Here is a 21,468-nt window from a genome sequence, read left to right as displayed (position 1 = left end):
AAGTTCTAAATACCTTATAATACAAAAAAAAAGTTTCAGCATTCCTCATTTAAATAGTTCATGTCCAAAACCATATCAATGTAAACATTTTAGAACACATCTTTTTTTCAGGCACAAAATAGTCTGAAGGTTACTTGAAACTTTTTTTTTTTTTTAAGATTTCAACTTTAAACTTAGGAATATGTTGAATTTCCACATAACTTTGTCTTCACCTGGGCATGTGTTGCATTAAACACAGTTGAACAATATTTGGTAATTTAAATGCATAAAAGATAACAGGCTGATACGACGTTAGTGTTGGTGACGTTAGTGTTGGTGATGACAGTCACAGAGACAGCATAAGCGTTGTGTATATTCCAAACATACCGTTTTCTAAAGTTTTGCAATGGCTGCAATTACCAAATAATCTGTTTCTGCTCCTTGCACATACAAATTGAGGACATTTCCGTGAAAACACTTAGGTTGACTTTTTTCATGAATAGGTTCATAAAAAGCACTTCTCATAGTATCATACATGTTTGTGTGGCTTGACTGTTAACCTGACTTTTACAATGAACATTACTCTTACCATTCATAAGATGGAATTTTTGCGTCGGGGTGATGTAAATCAATATTAGGTTTTAGCCCTTCACCGGCAAAAATCCACTGTATACTCAGTGCGTTACCTCAGTGTGTTACCTCTCGATGCAAAAAATCCATCTTATGAATAGTTGAATGCGGTACGATAGCCGCAGCTACATGTACATCAGATTCGAACCAGCCAACAGATCCCGTGAACTCAGTGGTCAAGTGGTTAGACGTCTGCACTAGAAAGCAGGAGGTCGTGGGTTCGAGTCCCACCCGAGTGATTTTTTTCCAACTTTCACTCTGGAGGTAACACACTGAGTATACAGTGTTTCTACAAAGATGGGCTCTATTGATTAGGAGGAAAACCAAATTTTATGGCGAAAGTTTTGATTAATTTGATTGTGCAAACAGACATTTTTTTTGTACAGTTGTATCGGGGCAAGATTGGTACACTTGCAACAAATCTGCCGCACACGCATTGACAGCAAGATTGCAGTATGCCGAGGCTCAATATCATACACATCAAAGAAAACGTTGCACAGAAAAGATTTTTATCATTTAAATGCAGGGCCCAATTTCATAGCACTGCTTAACAGTAAGCAGAAAAGTTGTGCTAACTGTAGCAGAAAATCATGCTGCTGCTTAAGCACTATTTCATGCTAACGGTTGCGCGCACATGGAGATTTCTACTGTTACGTCACTGATTTAAGCAAGGGTTAAGCTTGCTTTTACTGTGCTTACTGCTTAACGGTCCCTATGAAATGGATGGAGGCTCGGTAAGCACAAAGTCGGCTGTTAAGCAACGCTATGAAATTGGTCCCAGTTTATTTTAAAAGGAATATGCGGCCAAATCTGGCAATAAAAAGTTTGAGGTCAGCAATCTGGCTTAGAAAAAATCCAGGTAAGTCAGGTTGAACTAAACTGTAAACCCACACATAATGCGATACTCAAGGTAACTGGCAGTGGAATGGCAAGTTTCATTTGCCTTCATGATACAGAAAACAAGCCTCTCCATGGATCAACGTTCTATGGCCTCACAACTCAATTTCAAAATGACGCCTGAAGATATCTCCAAGTAGAACCTGTCAAATATCAATATCCAACAAAGACAAGACTGCAGTCATATCCAGGAATAATTATGAGTAATAGGCCATCAGCCTAGGTCCATAATTTTGGCCACCGGTATCAAATGAGGGGAATAATCGTCATAGCGATTTTTGGCAAGGTATACACCTCCAGAGTTGGAAAATATGTGATAGCATTGCAGCGGTGGCAGCTTTTTGGGTGTTATCACCCTTTTTTTCAAAATGTCCATAAAAATGCTTGTTACCACTCTAAGGGCGGTATGCCTTGCGCATGCGCACTATAGTCATTTATGTACTGATTTGATACTGGCCAAACCCCCAGGCTGATGGCCTATAATGGAAGCAAACTAAAAGGTTTTTTTTTTTTAAACTGTAAATGTCTAAATTGCAATCGAGCAACTCGGTTTAGAATCATGTGATAAAGGATGCTGGAAATAATAAAAAAAATTTTGCATGTGCGATACGCAATTTGATTGAAGACAACATGTAGAGACTCACCTGAAACACTGCTTGGTTACACTTTATTATGCGTGGTACTGGGCCAGCTTGAATGACGCCTTCTATAGGTTTGATCTGGGTATGGGCCCCGGACTGTGGATATGAAGTTTGGTGGTGCCAAATCATCCTTCAAAAGGAATGATGGATCTTCGAATGTCGGTATCTATATCATAAGAAGGGAAACAGTTTGTTTCAATTCGGGCAATTCACAATGCAGAGCGCCACCAATAGTTTGCCACGGAGAGTACATTTTTCCCAGTGCATTGTGGGAGATGGTCGACAAATTTGCAGCGCGAGACGTTTGAAATTGTTCATTTTTTCTGGTCAGTAGTTTCGTAAGCGTATGATTCGAGTATATGTTTGCCCTTTTCTTTTCTTTACATCACTATGGTGATTTTTGGTGAGGCGGCAGAACGCTATGCCCCAATCTATAACAAATTAGCTCTAGTGTCTACTGACACTCATTCAAATGGGCCATATTTTGTCGACCGTAAACTTGAAAAGTTGACTCTCCATGGCAAACTCTTGGTGGCGCACTGCATTGTGAATCGCCCGAATTGTTCAACCAATAGGGCGATTCCGCGGTAACTCACATTACACTTATATGCACCCTTTCATGTTCCAACTGCTGTGGTTTTAGCAGTAGTTGGACTAGCTATCTATTATGCTGCATAAATATATCCTATATTCAAGGCTTCACCCTGATGGTAAACAAAAATATTTTTGTACCATGGCGAGATCATGGCACTCTTAGAAAAAAAATATGGTTTCTCGCATTACACGAAAAGGATATGCCAAAAATTGGCTTTGTTTTGATTCCCGTCTGCCTAAACTGAAAGACCAATGACCAAATTAATATGTATCCACAGGACACCTACCATAGTACTTTACAAAAATGGCTAATAAAAAATGACTACCCAACGCGACCAACACATGTCATACCCCTTTAATTCCAAGCAAACTAGAGATATCAACAATGGCCTTTTTAGGCATATTGGCTTACATGTATGACATAACTTTTTTGTCTGGTGCATTGTTATTGAGAACATGAACACACGTACTTTGATGAGATAGGAGATGTCGCTGTGTGGAATGGTGTGTTGCAGAGCAGGGGGCATCACTCTACATAATGGGGAATCCCAACACTCTAGCAGAAACTCACGACTGTATCGCAGTGGTGGATCTAAGTGGCCTGCACAGAAAAACATGCATCAAACACTTTCCAATCAAGCTCAACTAACAATTACATGCATGTCATAAAAAATTACTTTCCGGCAGAGTTAATTCTTTCTCAATGCCGATGCATTGAGTTGGCTGATAAAATTCCACATTGCAAATTGTGATCTCTTACAGTTGCAAACATGTACATGTATATACTTGAACCACCTTCCAGCAGGCTAGTTCACAAAACCTTATGTGGGCAATTTCACTCTGTACTGTTATTCTGTAAAGTCAAAGCATTGAGGGTGGATTTTTCTCACAGCAGATCATGTGAAATTAAGTGACATTGGCGTTGCGAGGGGGGAACTTGCCCCCCACTGGAAAAGCAAGAAAAAAAAACGATGACGAAAGAAAAAGAGGCGCGGAGTCATATTGCTAATTCACTGGTAGTTTTGCGCATGCCTACGTGGGGAATGTGAACGTTCAACCAATGGAATGTTAAAAAGCACTGGATTTCATGGGATTCCAAATTTCATGTGACACTGGAAAAGAGTTTAAGACCAGCCAGCCATGTCTTTATCATCTGTTTTAGACCGGCCACGTGACGGGCTCTCGACCAATAGGAATGGGTAAACTGTATTAGGTATTTATGAATTTTGAATAATTCATTCATAAATACCTAAGATAGTTTGCCCATTCCTATTGGTTGAAAGCCCATCACTTGGCCGGTCTTAAATGGTTTATAAAAACTGGCTGGCTGGTCTTTCTAGTGTTACATGAAATTTGGACCCTGTGAAATCCAGTGCCAGCACCGTTTCATTGGTTGAATGTTTACAATCCTCATGTAGGCATGCGCAATACTACCAGTGAGTCAGTATGTATAGTTGTAAAATCACAATACACCGCAACAGCTGCATTCTGCGCCAGCTCACGCAGGACGCGACATGCGCACCCATCTCCATATAAGTTGTTTATGTTTACTTTGCGAGAGAGACAATCCATAAGGTAGCCATAGGGGGATCCCAAAAAACATGAAGTAAACTTGTTAAACGAAAAGTTAAGAACTGTTTTTTAACCTTTGGCTCGGGTAATTATCAGCATCCAGACTCCAAACAGTCCAAACAAAGTGTTTAAAACCAGCCAAGCACAAATCTATTCCCTTATTAATAATTGAAACAAGGCAAGTTTCTTACATGACGATCTTTGTGGAAGTCTAGGTGTCCGTCCTGCTGAAGCTAGACGAGATTCAACAGGTGAAGTTGCAGGTCCATTAGGGCTGTCATAAATCAAGGGTGAATTTGCTTCTTGATACATGCTTCTCCCTTCTGGAACAGTCTCCATCAATGGTGACAACATCCTCCTTTTCTCTCCTTTCCTGGCAGATTTGGGGTTGTAACACCGGGCAGGGGAGGTTTGTACATTCACTGTCTCTTGAGTTTTGTCCAATTCTCCTGGAAGGTAGTCAAGTCTGACAGGTACTGTCTCCTCGGGGATAGGAGGAAGGTCAGGGTTGAACTCTGGAATGGTTGACAGGGAATCCCAAAATCCAGTTGACTTGGGGGTAGGCTCTGTACTGATGCCTGGTAAGTAAGAATTGTACGGTGAGCAAGAAATAAATCTAAATTTTTGATACTTAAATTATCGTTTTGATCAGATAACAAATAGCCACATTTGGGTTGTACCGGTATTTTGTACAAAGCTTGCACATATTCAGTTTTTAAGCAAGTTTCAGCAAAAGGGTGCATAAATCATACTAGATCAAGTTAATATTTTGCAATGCAGTGCCCATAGTAGTGATTGCATCCTCAAAGCAATGCGACCTTTGACACTATCTCTGTTCTGTACTTTATCTTCACAACGTGGGTTTTGCCCTTTGTTCAGTGAAAGTCTCTTTTTTGACCTGACAAGTCGGAATACAGGTGCGATTATTGTATGTCTAAGATGTCCCTGCACTAAAGATGTTTGGAAAAGTAATGCGAACTGTGTGATTGGTAGCTACTCTACAGTACTTCATGGAGTTGTGGGACAGGGGAATTTGATAGAAAGCTTTGGTAAGTTCAGTAGCAATTTGTTTCAGTAGCAATAATGTGCTATTTGGCACAGAGTGGAATCGACATCAGGCATAAGTGCAAGCTGTGGTTTGCTTTTGCGGCCAACATTGGTGAGCGCTGTGACTAAGTGAAAGCCACCTCTTGCCTTTTTGACAAGAAAGGAGGGGGATTGAGGTATTGGACTGCGATGCCTACATCTTCTGGACGAGTGAAGACATCTCTTTTCTCCAGATCATCAAACTTCTTTTGAAACCTCTTGCAATTTGTCCTCTGAGTAATGTGGGAGGTTCCCTTTGCGACGAGGAGCTGGGCGTCAGGGCGTATTCAGGGGGGGAAGGGGGGGACAAGGGGGCCACCTTGCTTCCCCTGGCAGATTTTTTTGAAAGATAGTTTGTCCGTAAGGCCAAAAAACAAAGTCTCTGGTTTCTCTCGGCAAAATGAAAAGTATTTTTTTCAATGTAAGATGATGTCTCAAAACTGCCAAACTCACTGGTTTGACTGGAATCCTGCTGCTGCACAATTTTAACATGTTTTTAGATGGGGCTACGATCTAGTAGAAGCTTTATGTGGCTCTCTGGACTCCCATATATTTTTCACTAAATTAGGCGGGCACCATTTGCAGTCATCAGCCAACATTTGAAGAAGAAAAAAAGTAAAAAAAACCAAAAAAACCCAGTGCACTCAACACACAAACAGGAATGTGTTAAAAAAATAATTCCTTTTTTCATGTTTATAAAATCTTTTGTCTTGAATTTTATTGTTTTAAGGCCACTTCCTTGAAAGGCACCTATGCTGATGTTTACGCTGTGAACCTTTGTACTTGGTATTCCTCAAGTTGCAGCGGCCCCACCACCTCCCTAGGTCAGCTTTCCTGGTCCTTTATGAGATCAGTTAAAAAGAAGAGGCAAAAACTCACCGGGCAATTGAGTTGCTGTATCTGGTTTGATGAGTGGCTCTCCAGGCTGAGTTGACTGTGTCTTACAGGAGCTAGCTTTAATCTTAACCTGCATGACGCCCTTTTTAAAACAAAAAAATTGTTTAAATTAGGTGGCATCAATTTTGCCAACTCCTGGGGTGTTAATATATTTTTTATGATGTTTCTTTTTATCTGCAGACCATCCAAATAATGCCATAATTGATCATGAAATTGATCTTTGGGGCTAGAGTTAGGTTTAAAGCAAGTCTACACTGGCCTTGTGGTCTGGAGCATTAAAGGGAATGTGCAAGTTTCTTTTGCTGCAATTTTCAGAAATAAATGGATTTGCAGGGTTAGTATGTTATAGCAAATATTGTTACACTGACTTGTTTCACGTTTTGGGTTCGTAGACGCTGGAAAAACCAAGAAAACCAATCATATTCTTGTAGTCTGGTTCCCTTACGCCACATGAACCGGAGCAATTTACAGACAGGGGGGAATTGTAAGATCATGAGAATCAGTCTAGCAGGCTTGTAGTCTTCACAGGTGTGTAATCAATTGCAAAGAAAATGCAGACGAACTAAATATGAAAAATTAGGAGCACTTTTTGAAAAAAAGCCAGTTTTCTCCAACGCTGGTCGGCCGACCAGCGTTGGAAAAATACACTTTTTCTTGAAAATGTCAGCACACCAGGCGCCGCAACTTTAAAGGATGCTTTAGGCTCTCATTCCCTAACAATCAAGTGAGATACTTCATGATAATTTGATCATTTTGTTTTTTGATGTTTGCAAATGTTGTATCTTCCCTTTAAGCTCACAGTTTGCCGCACTCTTAGCCCAAGACTAGATTGGTATTATGTTCGCTGAACCATGGAGATAACATTTTGCAGCAATGCACATGCGCCATTATTCATCTTGATACGAGTGCGTGAGGTACCGTACATGTATGGACAGAATGTTTCGGATCGGCCTGCCAGATTCGCCAAGTCTGGATTTGAGTCAGCTTCTTAATACCACCCTCTATCATTGATACAGCTTAACTGCAGGCGCCGGGAAAATAATCCAAACCAGTCTGGAGGTAATTCTGCAGGTTGTAGGTTCGAGTCCAGCCTTGGGTTGTGGAGTGTGTGTGTGTGTCTTATAGGCCTATATGTACACACTTGCAACCATGTCCCTTTACCTTCTTTGTGTGTTCTGTAGACTGTTCAACATCCCAGCTCCTGGCTCTCAGTTCTATCACTCGGAGTAGTTGCATCCTAGTAGTTGGTCTCTTACTGGTGTCCAGGACTAGGATGCGTAGCGTCTGAAAGATCTGATCCATATCAGCTAACCACAGACAGAAAGGTGACACATGTTTAATCAGGCTACAGTACAGTGCATTTTGGTGAACGATGCAATTGCAAGAAGAAAGCGGAGAAGGGCCCCATTAGGCCAAAAAAAAAAGTCTCCGGTTTCTGGTATGGAGCTTGCCCCAAAAGTGGTGCGGCGACGCGTTTTTTTTTTTTTTTTTTACCTGTTTTTTTTTTTTTTTGGCTTCAAATGTCGGCTGATGACTGCAAATGGTGCCCGACTAAACTTAGTGCAAATATATGGGAGTCCAAAGAGGCCACATAAAGCTTATTCTCGATCATAACCTCATCTAAAAACACGTTAAAATTGTGCAGCAGCAGAATTCCAGTCGAACCAGTGAGTTTGGCGGTTTTGAGACATCATCTTGTATTGGAAAAAAAACCTTTTTCATTTTGCCGACGCGCATGGCTACGGCGACGCGCGCGCATACCAGAAACCGGAGACTTTTTTTTTTTGGCCTCAACATTGTTTAAACTTTCCGTCCAGACACTACACACAAAGAAAACCACAAACATGGCAACGTTAGCAAAACTTCAAAGGCCTTTCTGGTAGGATTGCAGCTGCTGAAGTATCAGGTTATCAAGTCCAGCTTGATAATTACATCTTATCTTTCCACTGTTATTGACAATATGTAGACATCACACTGGATGACTGGAACCACAAAGAATAGAATCAAAATGTGGATGAGTTTGTTTTTTCCTGTTTGACACTATGAATTTCAACACCGCGAAAATATAGTTTACAATGAAGTCGCCGTGAAACTGTATTACACTGCCAAGTAAGCTCATTTTCACGGTGCCAAACTGGGCCCCTCAGTAGGGGATAAGTTCACTGCAGTTTCACGGTGTTTTTACATGAGTCTTCTGGAGGTCCAAGGGTCTATTGTTATTCATAACTGTACAGTGGTCCAGCTTCCCTCCACTGAAGGTGTGAAAACCACAGATTAACCGGCTGAATGATTACAGGATTAGTGTGATTGCTCTACACTTACTACCCAATGCCAAGTACACAAAAGCTACAAAGTGTCCTCCTACAAGTATCCAACACCCTGTTTATTGTGATCACCTAATTAAGATTGACAGGCAATGTGCCCTTTTATGAGGGGGATTAGGCCCCAAAGTTGACAAACTGCTCAACGGATTAACGCAACCACAAAGTTAATGAGCTGGACTCCACAGAAGGCGTCACTGCATTTTCACAGTGTTTTTACTTGACCTTAACATGTCCTGGTTACGTGATGATTTTCAGGGCGATTCCACCAGATACTTCGCAATGACATCGCCGTGAAAAAAAATTCACGGTGAATTCATGTCAAATTATATATTCACTCCAAATTCACGGTGTTGAAATTAAGGGCTTTTGCAAACATTCTGAACACTAGGGAAGGATACCGCGGTATTGAAATTCTATACCAAACATTCCATGGTCAAACATTTGACTCAGATGACTCCTCAGACCCAAACTAACAACGTGTTGAAATAATTTCATCACAATGGAGACATCACACTGGATGACTGAAACCAAAACTTGGTTATTATGACAGCAACATGCCAAAGATACATAACACCGAATTCACTGGCGTAGTTCAGGTAAAGCAGCTATGTACATTATTAGGATTCGGCCTTCAGTTTGGGGCAATATTTAAGGTTCTTTATTGGGCAACTGAAAATGAAATTCGGGCAACCAGATTTCAAGCACCCCTGCCCCAAGGGCAACTACATTTTCAAAAAAAATTGCGAGGCCTACAAGATGACACTTAAGCCCTTTTCACACTAGAGCCTCTCGACCCGGGTTGAACTCAACCCTGGGCGAACCCAGTGCCGCCCCGGGTTGAGTTTTTGATTTTTCAACCCCGCGTTCAACCCCGCATCGCATCACACTTGTTTCATGCAAATCAAGCTTATCATGCTCAGTTACTACTGTTTTGGACCCTGGCAAGAATTTCAACCCGGGTTGAAAATCTCAACCCTGGTCTGGAGCAGGGTTGAGTTCAACCCGGGGCGAAATCAATCTCGGGGTTGACGCTGGGTTGACGCAGGGTTGAAATTCTTCAAGTGTGAAACGATGCATGTTTTCAACCCTGCGCCAACCCTGCGTCAACCCCGAGATTTGTCTAGTGTGAAAAGGGCTATACATGTACATGTAGACAAGTCTAATCCACAAGTAACATTCAGTCAGTCAGTCTATAATTGCAATCATCCCTTTACCACCTGCTGAAGTATCACTTGAGAATTCTCTTTAGGCAATCCTGTACAATATAATGGATTAATATTGTGTACTTACATTTAACATAATTCTCCAGTTCTTTACCATAAGCCTTCAGCAGAAAACACAGATTGGCAACAGCAAATTCAAAATGGCGAGGATTTGCAACAGTTAAGGAGGAATGGCAGTCCTGAAGAGACTTCCATAAGCTGTGTGTGTCTTTGCAGTTGGATGTCTGGGATGGGGGCTGATGAGATGAAACGGGGATGGACTGTTTGGACTGAGTGCAGCACGCCTTCATCTCTTGCTTCAATGTCTTGGGGTGAAAAGAAAAGAACAGTTTCAGAAAGGATGATTACTAGACTAACTTTTTCAAAAAGCATGTGTTTTAAAAAAGTGTGCAGTTATTTGGTAAAAACCATGACTGTTTTGTACATTATGGGCTCCGTGCGCCAACGAAAGAGGGCGCCCTTTTACCTAGCAACGACGTCCCATGGGTGGGACATTTAGCTGGTTGACGCGCACCGTTCCTTGTGTGTGACGCACGCACACCAGTGGATTTGTACTATGTACACAAAGTGGTAAGGCCGCGCGTCGCGGCAAAATTGCAGTCAGGCAAGATGGCGTCGGTCGGTCACCCCCAACTGTTCCTTCTTTGCCGGTGAGGGGGTACTTGTGAACAAAGCGGATATGGCAATTGTGTACACATAGTTACAGGGCCCGATCCTATGAGAAAACGGAAGTCCACTTTTAGCTTGTTGGACTTACATGCATCAACTATAGTAAGGCCATTCAAAATGGATTTTTAGGTTTTCATCACTGCCCGCCCCGATGTTTTATGTTTTTAATTATTTTTGCAAGAATGTATTTTGAACTATTTTCTCCCATAAGGAGTATTTTATCAGAAACATTTTCTCACATATACTCCGGCAACTCTGTTTTTCAACATCGCATGGCACATAAATGCATGAGGCATGCATGCATATATGATTATGCGAACACTGGTTCCCACCGCTAGACGTGGCTAGACAGAGCAAGAACAACAATGAAAGGGGCGAGAGCCAACGTTGCACAAGGCCAAATCATGACTGAACATATTTAGAAGAATCAGAAGCAACAAATTTCTGACGCAAACAGCGTTGGAAATAATCCAAACTATCAAAGATCTTTAACCCTAAGTTCACTACCGTGGGCTCCATTTTGCACCAGAGTTCGATGACACTTCCTTACCCTGGCTCCTCTTGACACCAAGTCATAATACACAGATGACTGCATTATTATAAATAATGGTTTTCCCTGCCCCTCCCCAACGCAATGTTGATAGGGGCATTAGCAAGTGTGCCTGCACACCTGATTTCCAACAACATTGAAGGGGGGAGCTTGGCTTGAACTAGTTCCTGAAAACATAGATTTGAGCTTGCCAGTCCAGTTACATAATCCTGGTTAAAGGGAAGATACAACATTTGCAAACCGTCAAAAAACGAAATGATCAAATTATCACGCAATATCTTACTGGATTGTTAGGGAATGACAGTCTAAAGCATCCTGTAAAGTTGTGGCTCCTGGTGTGCTGACATTTTCAAGAAAAACTGCATTATTCCAACGCTGGTCGGCCGACCAGCGTTTGAGAAAACTGTGTTTTTTTTCTCCAAAAAGTGCTCCTAATTTTTCATATTTAGTTTGTCTGCATTTTCTTTGCAATTGATTACACACCTGACCTGTGAAGACTACAAGCCTGCTAGACTGATTCTCTGATCTTACAAGTCCCCAAAGTCTAAAAAGTGCTCCATTTTATCTCTTAGTGGGGTCAGGGAACCAGACTTCAAGAATATGATTGGTTTTCTTGGTTTTTCCAGCATCTACGAACCTAAAAAAAGGAACAAATCAGTGTAGCAATATTTGCTTCAAGTTCAAATCCATTTATTACTGAAAATTGCAGCAAAAGCAAATGTTGTACATTCCCTTTAACACCTATCAAACGTAATAAACATGCAGATGGCTTTACCTGGTACCCATATTGTGTACATTTTCTGGGCAAGCTATCTCCTCCATGAAGTATGAGGTCGCTACACAACAGAAAAAAACATTCCAAATGGGGCTGGTAATGGAGGTCATGAATGCTCCTGGCAGCCAAGGTGTTAATGAAGGTTTAGATATTTTTTTTTAAACTTGGTCGCTCTTTCTGCATAGTATTGTCTGCTTTCACAATATTTTCTTGAGGTCTTTATGCTTTTGTTACTAGTGGAGATTTAGTGAAGCGTGGTTTTCTGTGATCATCGCTATTTTTACAAATTTGTTGAACTTTCCTGACAAATCAGATTTTGAGGGGAAAAATTGTTAGTTTTGAAATGAAATTTCAAAAAGGCAGAATTCTGATTAAATACAAAAACTAGATTTCATGGCTGTTTAAAAAAAAGAAGGAAATATTGATTGTTCATACCTCTGCTTCTACAGTTTTACCCAAGCCTTGTAATTTCTTTGGGCTTCGTGGTCCGAGAGACCCTGGAATGGTGTTGGCCCCTTTGCCAATCAATGAACGAGCTGAAAAGCCACTGGTGTTCATGCATGCCATGTTGCTAGCTGCCTTGCCTGAATCACTCAACATCTGTAGGAAAAAAAAGGAAAAAAAAAACAATTCGTTTGTAAATACAATTAACACCAGTACAAACATACATGGAGTGTGATCTAGTTCACTCCATACTTTGGATTCACTGAAAAAAAACTTTATATCAACAAAGTTCAACTTATTTATGAATATTATGAAATAAAAATTGGGTCTACGTAACACTCAGTTTACAGTTGTAAGGAGCAATTTATGTCAAACCAAATAGCTTTTTGTTACAAACAGGCAAACTTCATTGTGTTCATTTGCCACTGATAAGTACTAGACTTTAATACATATCATGTAAATGTACATCAAATCTAAAAAATAATAATGTGTGGGCACCACTCACGAATGACAGTCTGAAACAGGTGTTATTATTAGAAAGATTAAAGGGAAGATACAACATTTGCAAACATCACAAAACGAAATGATCAAATTATCACAAAATGCCTTACTGGATTGTTAGGACATGACAGTCTAAAGCATCCTGTAAAATCGTCTCTCCTGGTGTGATGTCATTTTCAAGAAAAATGTTTTTTTCCAATGCTGGTCAGCCGACCAGCGACCAGCGTTTGTGAAAACTGGCTTTTTTCAAAAACTGCTCCTAATTTTTCATAATTAGTTATTCTGCGTTTTCTTTGCAATTTTCTACACACATGTGAAGGGGTACAAGCCTGCTAGACTGATTCTCTGACCTTACAATTCCCCAAAGTCTATAAATTGCTCCGTTTCATCTTAAGTGTGGTCAGGGAACCAGACTACACGAACATGATTGGTTTTCTTGGTTTTTCCAGCATATACAAGCCCAAAACTTGAAACAAGTCATTTTAACAATATTTGCTATAACATTCTGATACTCCAAATCCATTTATTTCTGAAAATTGCAGCAAAAGCAAATGTTGTACATTCCCTTTAATGTACATGTACATCAAATCTAAAAAATAATAATGTGTGGGCACCACTCATGAATGGCAGTCTGAAACAAGTGTTATTATTAGTAAGATTAAAAGGGAAACATGACTAAGAACATTCTCACTATAATTCATAAAACCCTCCTATACTTGTAACTAACACAAATTATCAAAAACCTGACCTCCGCACTTCTCTCGGTAGTAGGCCATCAGCCAGGGGGTTTGGTCAGTATCAAATGAGGGGAATAGTGGTCATTGTGATTTTTGGCAAGGTATGCACCCCTGTAGTTGGAAAAAATGGCATACCACATATAATTAATTGGCGGCCATTTTGAAAAAAAAGAAGCAATTTTAAAAGTGATAACACCCAAAAAACTGTCATCGCTCACACTACAAAGCTATCACACATTTTCCAATTCTAGATGTTTATACCTTGCCAAAACTCGCTATGAACACTGCTCTTTTTGACCATTTGATTTTGATAACTGTGGCACAATTTTTGTTTTGGCCTTTAACTTTTGTTCAGGCTGGTCACCAAGTACCACAAATCCCTCAGGATTACACCGTGTAACTAGTCCGGTCAATTTAGAACAAAACAGGGCCTGACCTAGAACAAATTGCAATGGAATTTATTTGAATGCTATCACGCTAAGGAAATGTCACTTTTTAACATACTGAAAATCTAATTTCATCAAAGGAGTGGAAAAGTGATTTTATTCACTTTTTTGCTGAACTATTTTTTAACCATCTGTAAACAGTCGTATGGAGGGCGTCATGTTTTCTTTAGTGTCCGTTACCCGTCAGCAAATCAGTTCACATCACGTATGAGACTTCGCGAGACACGACTGATCACAACAGACAATTTTTCTACCGGTATGTCCGCCAATTATAAAAATTTATGGTAATTTACACTGTCGCCAAATACTATAGGATATTTTCTTGAAAAAAATTCAAGAAATTTGAGATTTTTTTTTCTGCCCGAATTATTTATTGTTTAAAATAAATCACTTGGTGCTCAATTAACCATTTGTGTCAGGGAAAATCTTTGCATAAACAGGTTTACTTGAAACAAGGCCAGGCAATGATATACACAAAGAAATCTATTTAAAGTTAAAATTTAAGTGTCTATGCCAATAGGCCAGAGTCCAATTTTAAATATCAGGGAAAAATATCCAAAATCCAAGATTCGTGTGTTCGTTTTGTGATGAGTTAGGTCATTGGCATAACTTATTTAAATAACCTATAAATTGTCAACAAAAAATTAATGCACACTAAAAAAACTTAGTGAAGACAAATTAACTGGATTAAAATCTTGCAGTGAAAATTTAGCTGAATTCTGGGCTTTAGAGAAAAAAAATTGGGCAGTGTGACAAGTGTATTAAATGTACCTCAAAAAATAATGATGACGTCACATGTCCCGTGACCAACCCACCCACGTGTATTATTAAGTTTTCATAAGTTTTGATCTCTTTTAGCACTGTCAAGTTTCTGACATGTTTTGGCTAAGTTCTTGAACAGTCTTGTAGGAATTATCACTTGAAGTTTTGAGATTGTTTGTTTGAATTTGATAAGTGATAGATCAGGAACGTTAGAGTTCTGTTATTTTTGTAGGAAAATTGTGTTGTCACAAGAAGGTTGAATTGTTGATTTGGTTTTCTGTGTTTTATTTCTCCATGGTTTTCTGGACTGATTTTATTTAAGTGGTTGATTGATGTTTGTTATGATTGCCTTTTGATTATTAGATTGCTTTATTTTCTTTCGAAATCTGCTTTTAGTAGTTGGATGGAACATGTGGTTTCTTCATAACCTTTATTTTTTATTGAAACCAAGAGGAGTGGTTTCCCACAGACTTCTTACTGATTAGTTTGCTATATTTATTCATTAGTTAGACTTGTTCAAGCTGTTCATTTACTGCAGACTTGCCTTTCCTTTACTTTGTATTTAGCCACCTGTTTCATTTAGTTCACTTAATCTTCTTGGACCTGTACAAGTTTACTGTTGAGGAATGTGAATTAGCCCCTTGTTGATTAGCTCTAGCTTGTTTCTCAAGGAAGTGGCCACAGACCTTATCTTGCTCATTAAATATTCACAAGAGATTTTGGTGTTCTTGCTAAGACTGTTTATCAGGTCCACATGACATTGTTTATGTTACTTTAGACCTAGTGTAGCTTGAGTTTGTTTGCATTGTTTACTTGTTTCTTATTAACTGTATTCTTTACTTATTATTACACACTGTGTTGGTTTTATGGTTTTAGTTTTGTTGGTTTTTAAGTTTCAGTTTTTGGTTTTAAGTCTTCAGTTTCTTGATTTTAAGTTTCAGGTTTAGGTTTAGTTTCTGGGTTTTTTTGGTTTAAGGTTTTGTAAATAAATTCTTTTTGGTCCTTTTTGGTTTGAAATCTAGAATTGTGTCCCTTGTCTCTATTTATTCTAATTTCCTCGCGCCTTTTCCTTTTAAAATCCTGAGTTTAGTTTAGTTTTCTTAGTAAATCCCCATTGAATCTTTAGTTTTTACTACTCCGAGTAACTAGGACTCTACGATTCGCCTTTTTTAACATTAGGACATGGTCGGGCGATAGTCGAGTCCTAGGTACATAGCCTTATTGCGTTACTAATAACTTTTTTTGACCATTTTCACTCATACCCCCAATCAAAATCTTCAGATTGCACCCCCAAAACAGTCTTCAAACTGCCTTATGCGACCCTGTAGGCTTCAGTGGGAATTGGAAATACAAATGGTGGTGGTGAGGTTTACATACCTTTTAGAAAAGGTTACACCTCTATGTTCCGACACCCCTATGTTCCGACTGCACATATTCCTATTCCTAACCCTAACCCTAACTCTAACCGGGAGTAACACAATCTAGGTTGTCGGAACATAGGGGTGTCGGAACATAGAGCAGTCACCTTAGAAAAGAGAAATTTCACCTTCAATTCGGGAAACATCCTTGTCACAAACGCCTTGTTTGAGGCTGCCATTTTCAGGAAAAGCATCAGACAGACCAATCACAGGGCACTTTGATTGGTCACCTAGATTGGTGAACAATCAAAGTGCCCTGTGATTGGTCAGGTGACAAATCAAAGTGCCCTGTGATTGGTCAGGTGACAAATCAAAGTGCCCTGTGATTGGTCTGTCTGATGCTTGCCAGGAAACAGTCTAGCCAGTTTACTTTTCCTGAATTCAAAATGGCAGCCTCAAACAAGGCATGTGTGACAAGGATGTTTCCCGAATTGAGGATGAAATTTCTCTTTTCTTCCAAAAGGTATGTAAACATGGTAAACCTCACCACCACCATTTGTATTTCCAATTCCCAACGTTAAAAAAGGCAATTCTATCGTAGAGTCCTAGTTAATACTCGGACTAAGTTTTTACGAGGTCATGCCCAGACTATGTGACTATCTATAGGCCTAGGCCTAGATTGTTTATAAATGTAATTTGAACCTGGCTTAACTAGCTAGCCTAAGGCAATACTACAACTAGTACAAGTACAACATCTGCATGTGATTTTAAGTGTTCATAGTGACAGTGTATTTCGAGTAAATTCTGGGAAATTTGGCAGATTTTTGATAAATCTGACAGTGACAGATTGGGAAAATGTCCTTACTAGGGTCACCCTGTACACAAGTAAGGGCACCCTGTACACATTATCACAGTTGTAACATGGCGTCTGGATACTTTCTTTCCAGGCTAGTACAAGTATTACCATAGAGCAAGGATGGTATTACGCACTACAGGGCTGTAGGGCCTATGTGTAGCTCTCTCTTACATGTAAGTTGTAGTCTCGCCATAGAAAGTCATTTACTAATATTACAGCCCTGTTTGTACTTCACCCATATCCTGGCAATTTTAGGATCTAGCGGAGCCTACTTACCTCCATACGCTGTCGATGTCTTCCTAGCTCTCTTGTACCGGTCGGTACGGCGATCTTGGGTACAACCACAACGCAACCACAACTTGGCGAAACTAGAACAGTTTCGATCAACCGGCCACGTGTTATACTGTAGAGCGCGACCCTGGTGTTGGTCAAGGGGTAGGGGAGTTATAAGGAAACAATTAACCGGCCTATCGCGTAATCGCGTTTAGAATCGCATCAACGCAGCTTGTGAAATAACTATTGTCCAATTACATGATATACACATTTATGGACGCGGAACGCGCAAAATCTGAGACAAACAAAATTAGTTAAGTTTACAAAATCTCCACACTGAGGGTTGTCTAAGGGGCGTGGCTTACTCGCAAACGGACTATCGCCGCGCCGTTTGCGAGTTAGCCACGCCCCTTAGACAACATGGTGGAGCCTCGCCGTTTGCGAGTTAGCCACGCCTTTTGGACAACGCTGCGGTTTGTTAGTGTGACGTCAGTTCAGTTTAAACCACGCCCACTTGCCATTAAGTAGCATTGGAACCGCTGGAAGTGGACCCGTACCCAAAGCTAATATGGGCGCTATCAATCACGGGTGCGCGCTGGTGTGTGACGTTTTTACTAACGAACCGGATAGCTAGATTGGGCAACCTCGTCCCCAGTGTGTCGAGCAGTACGCGCCCACCACTACCTGCTTTACTATTGGAAACGCGGTTGGAAATAAAGTAAGCACTGGGGACGAGGTTGGGAGATTGGGTAACCCCTTCGTCTCATATCGTGCTGGGTATGTTACGCGCCTTAGCCAATCGGAATCGACTAAGTTTACCGTAAATCGTGACGTCATTTAATTCCCAAGTCAGGACTAAATCTGTGATTGGTCAAATCGAATGCAGTGTTTTGTAATCAATCATTGATCTCCATCCGGTTCGTTAGTAAAAAAGTCCTACACTCGCGCGCACCACACTCAGAACCGGTGTCATATGAAAATCCGACTCCCATGAAAATCTGACCCCTTTTTCCCTTTATTGGTAAAAGGGAAAAAGGCTTGTAAAACGCTTTACTTAACTCCGGGAAGAGGGGCCAGGAATTGCCTCAGATTGCACCACAGAGCATCTAGAATCCAAATTTCTCGGGGCCCTTAAGCGGGCCCCGGACCCCACGCCGAAAGACGTTCGCGCTCCGCGTATTTGTCGTCGGGGCGGGGCAGATGCCCTATACGCATCCCTGCAACAGTATACAAACTAAGTCTACACAATTATTCCTTTTCAAAAATAAGCGCAAAAATAATTATGCAGACGAAAATATTTGGTTATACAAGTGAAGAACATAAGAAACTTAAAAGGCTTGTTAACGCAAGAATATATTATAAACCAATGAAAAAATCCTTATAATCTTAAAACGTTTTGCTCAAATAACTCAGGGGAAAAGGGGCCAGGAATCCCCTCAGAATGCACCACAGAGCATCTAGAATTCTAAATTTTCCGGGACCCTTAAGCGGGCCCCGCGGACCCCACGCTGTAAGACATCCGTGCTCCGCGTTCCTATTACTTCTCGGAGCAAATGCCCCAACGCATCGTTGCAACAGTTCACAACCTAAGTCAATACAATTCCTTTTCCAAACTAAAATGCAAGAAAATATAAAGACGAAAATACATGGTTTTCGACTTTCAAGCACACAAAGTAAATTAAAATTGGTAAAAGCAAGAGTATATATATTTTAAATCCTTATAATCTTCAAAACTTTTGCTCAAATAATTCGGGGGAAAGGAGCCAGGAATCGCCTCGGATTGCACCACAGAGCATCTAGAATTCAAAATTTAGGATGTTGGACATCCCCCATCCCCCAGTCGCCGGTGTAGCGTGAATATCCGACTCCATGAAATATGGACTCATTTGGTAGTATTGCGCATGCGTAAGTATGATAATATCCTATTTATAGCCGATAGGAGAGTTACTTGTCACGTGTGAGGGATTAACCAATAATGGGGAAAAGGAGCCCGATTTTCATAGGAGTCGCGAATGTTCATAATGACACCGGCACAGATAAACGCCACTGATATATGCACGGCATCATTTTGGAACTCGTCATAACAGTGTCTTTTTTAGTTCTCGGTGTAATCATTCTTGCTTGGGGAAAATTTCGTTTGCGAAATGCTACCCTCGATCGTAAATCGTGACGGTGTGGTCCCTCTTTACAGGTGGCACTGGGGGGGGGGGGGGTCATTTTCTCAGGGAGGGAGTTTCAAATGTTTTTTTTTAAATTATTTGACCGCGGGTGTCACAGGGAATGAGAGGGGGTTGGATGGATGGGATCATGGCTTGCTGATGACTATTGCATCCAAGTCAATGTTCAGCAGTATGGCCTCACTTTTGCTCTCGGAGCAGTCGCTGCTTGCAAGATACTCCATCATGGATCTCTGTACGTCTTCGGGTGCCGTCTCCTTGAAGTGAACGGTTTGGGTCAGGAAATCCACCAGCAGGCTGCCTTCTTCGGAAGCTTCGTCGAAACACTTGGTGATGTCCAAGAACTGGGGTTCGTGAAAATGAGTGTACGGGATGCCCCGGCTGTCCAGAACGTTGCGTACGAGAGCCGCGTCGGTGTACACGAATCGGTGTCGGAAAGATTGCAGGCGATTCCAGAAACGCGCGTGACCGCTTTTATCTATAAAAAAAAAAGGAGAGATTTTGGCCTGAAGTCGTGTTTCATGATTCCTGCAGTTGGAAAAAATATAGTAAGGCCCAATCGGACGAAGAAGTTTACCCATTTTTCACAACGACTGGAAAATAACAACGGGACAAAAACTGTGTAAATCAGAAGAAGATTAGCGGGAAACGTACAACTTAGTCAAAGTATTGACTGGTTTCCCTAGTTAGTTAAAGCGCAAAGTTTCATACTATGACTATAGAAAAAGTACTTGCATTTGACTCCAATTTTAGTTATAACTATTTTTCCTACATAGTCAATAATACTGACTGGAAAATCTATTCAGAATGACTGATTTTCAGTTGCACTCAGCTGACCCAAATTGCTAGTCAAAATGTTTCTTGGGACCGCAATGGAAAAAAGTCTTTAAATTTTTTTTTTTTGTGCGTTATCCCTGATTTTTCCACTGTATGTGGGACTCTGACTCTCTATGTTTAATTTTTAATTTACAGTTGTAGATAATTATTATTATTTTTTTTAATCCTAACTAATCTGTATCATTATTATGTGGAAATTGCGAATAGGGCCTTAATCATATCGAATAAAGAAACTAGTCAAATCTGACTATTTTTTTTTTTTAGAGTGTAGGCCTCTAGGGGCACTGTTCATGGTGGCGCTGCGCAAAACAAAATATCCACTTTCTCCATTGTTTACTGAACTTTTAAGATTTTCCTTTAATTTTGAAGTCCAACGAAACAAAGATCTTTTGTAAATTACCTGATCTCAGAACGACCAGCATTATTCCGCCCGGTTCCAGACGGTCGTACAAATACATCAACGAACTCTCGTCTACATAGTAAATGGAGTGAATCGCACTGATGAAATGAAACTTCGCAGAATCTCCCGCCTTTTCGTACTGCTGAATCGTCTGCTGCCGCCACTCATAATAAAGACCTTGCAGTTCATGTACCTCGGATTGTGCGCGAGCCTTGTATTGGTCTAAAAACCTTGGATTCGGCTCAACTACACATTTGTTGATTCGTGGGAATCGCTTCGAGAGCATATTCAACACCGGAGAGTCCATTTCCCCTAAAAAAATAAATAATAATATTTGGAGAGTTGATTTCAAAATGACAGAGGAAAAAATCCCTCGATAATTGGAGTAAAATTAATGTAGACATTGTTAATAAAGTTAATGAAAACAAAACATTTATTGACATTTCTCGATCTCTGGTAATTTTGTAATTGCGTTCACGTGTTTTGGACTGTGTTCACGAGTAAACCGGCGTTAGGCCAAAAAAATTGTTCTGCTTCCGGTTTCATTACCTACCCTATTCTGACAGCCCCTACCCTAATTTTGTTTGTGAGAAAAATGAGCACAAAACACCCAAAAACCATCAATTTCTACCCTTACCCACCTGATCCACTGCCCACTCCCAGGACCCGTACCTCTTCTTGTCCGTCCAGTGTGAGTTTACCAACCACTGCCTCGCCGAGCACACCGTCCACCCACCCGGGGAACACGCTGAATTCAGAACAGCGAGCGCGGAAGATTTTGAACGACTTGACGTAGTGGTCTGGATCATCCGTCAGATCGTGCCATAATCTTGGCTCCAT

The 21,468-nt window shown here is 40.6% G+C and overlaps 2 protein-coding genes across 2 annotated transcripts; both read right to left on the bottom strand.

Annotated features, from left to right (window-relative positions):
- Positions 1–1,542: 1,542 nt before the first annotated feature.
- On the bottom strand, positions 1,543–17,397 carry LOC119738411. Its single transcript, XM_038213302.1, has 9 exons — positions 17,218–17,397; positions 12,273–12,437; positions 9,911–10,148; positions 7,458–7,603; positions 6,279–6,378; positions 4,505–4,891; positions 3,212–3,342; positions 2,151–2,313; positions 1,543–1,649 (listed from the first exon to the last, which is right to left on the bottom strand). The coding sequence occupies exons 1-8, from the start codon at positions 17,221–17,223 to the stop codon at positions 2,167–2,169; spliced, it is 1,320 nt and encodes a 439-aa protein (XP_038069230.1). The 5' UTR covers positions 17,224–17,397; the 3' UTR covers positions 1,543–1,649; positions 2,151–2,166.
- A 2,122-nt stretch (positions 17,398–19,519) lies between these two features.
- LOC119736532 (histamine N-methyltransferase-like) lies at positions 19,520–21,468 on the bottom strand. Its single transcript, XM_038210543.1, has 3 exons — positions 21,270–21,468; positions 20,629–20,940; positions 19,520–19,869 (listed from the first exon to the last, which is right to left on the bottom strand). Exons 1-3 carry the CDS (start codon positions 21,466–21,468, stop codon positions 19,520–19,522), a joined length of 861 nt encoding a protein of 286 aa, XP_038066471.1.

Source organism: Patiria miniata, unplaced genomic scaffold (assembly GCF_015706575.1).
Source record: "Patiria miniata isolate m_02_andy unplaced genomic scaffold, ASM1570657v1 HiC_scaffold_3, whole genome shotgun sequence".
NCBI classification, from domain to species: Eukaryota; Metazoa; Echinodermata; class Asteroidea; order Valvatida; family Asterinidae; genus Patiria; species Patiria miniata.
This window is presented reverse-complemented; position numbering and strand designations above follow the sequence as displayed.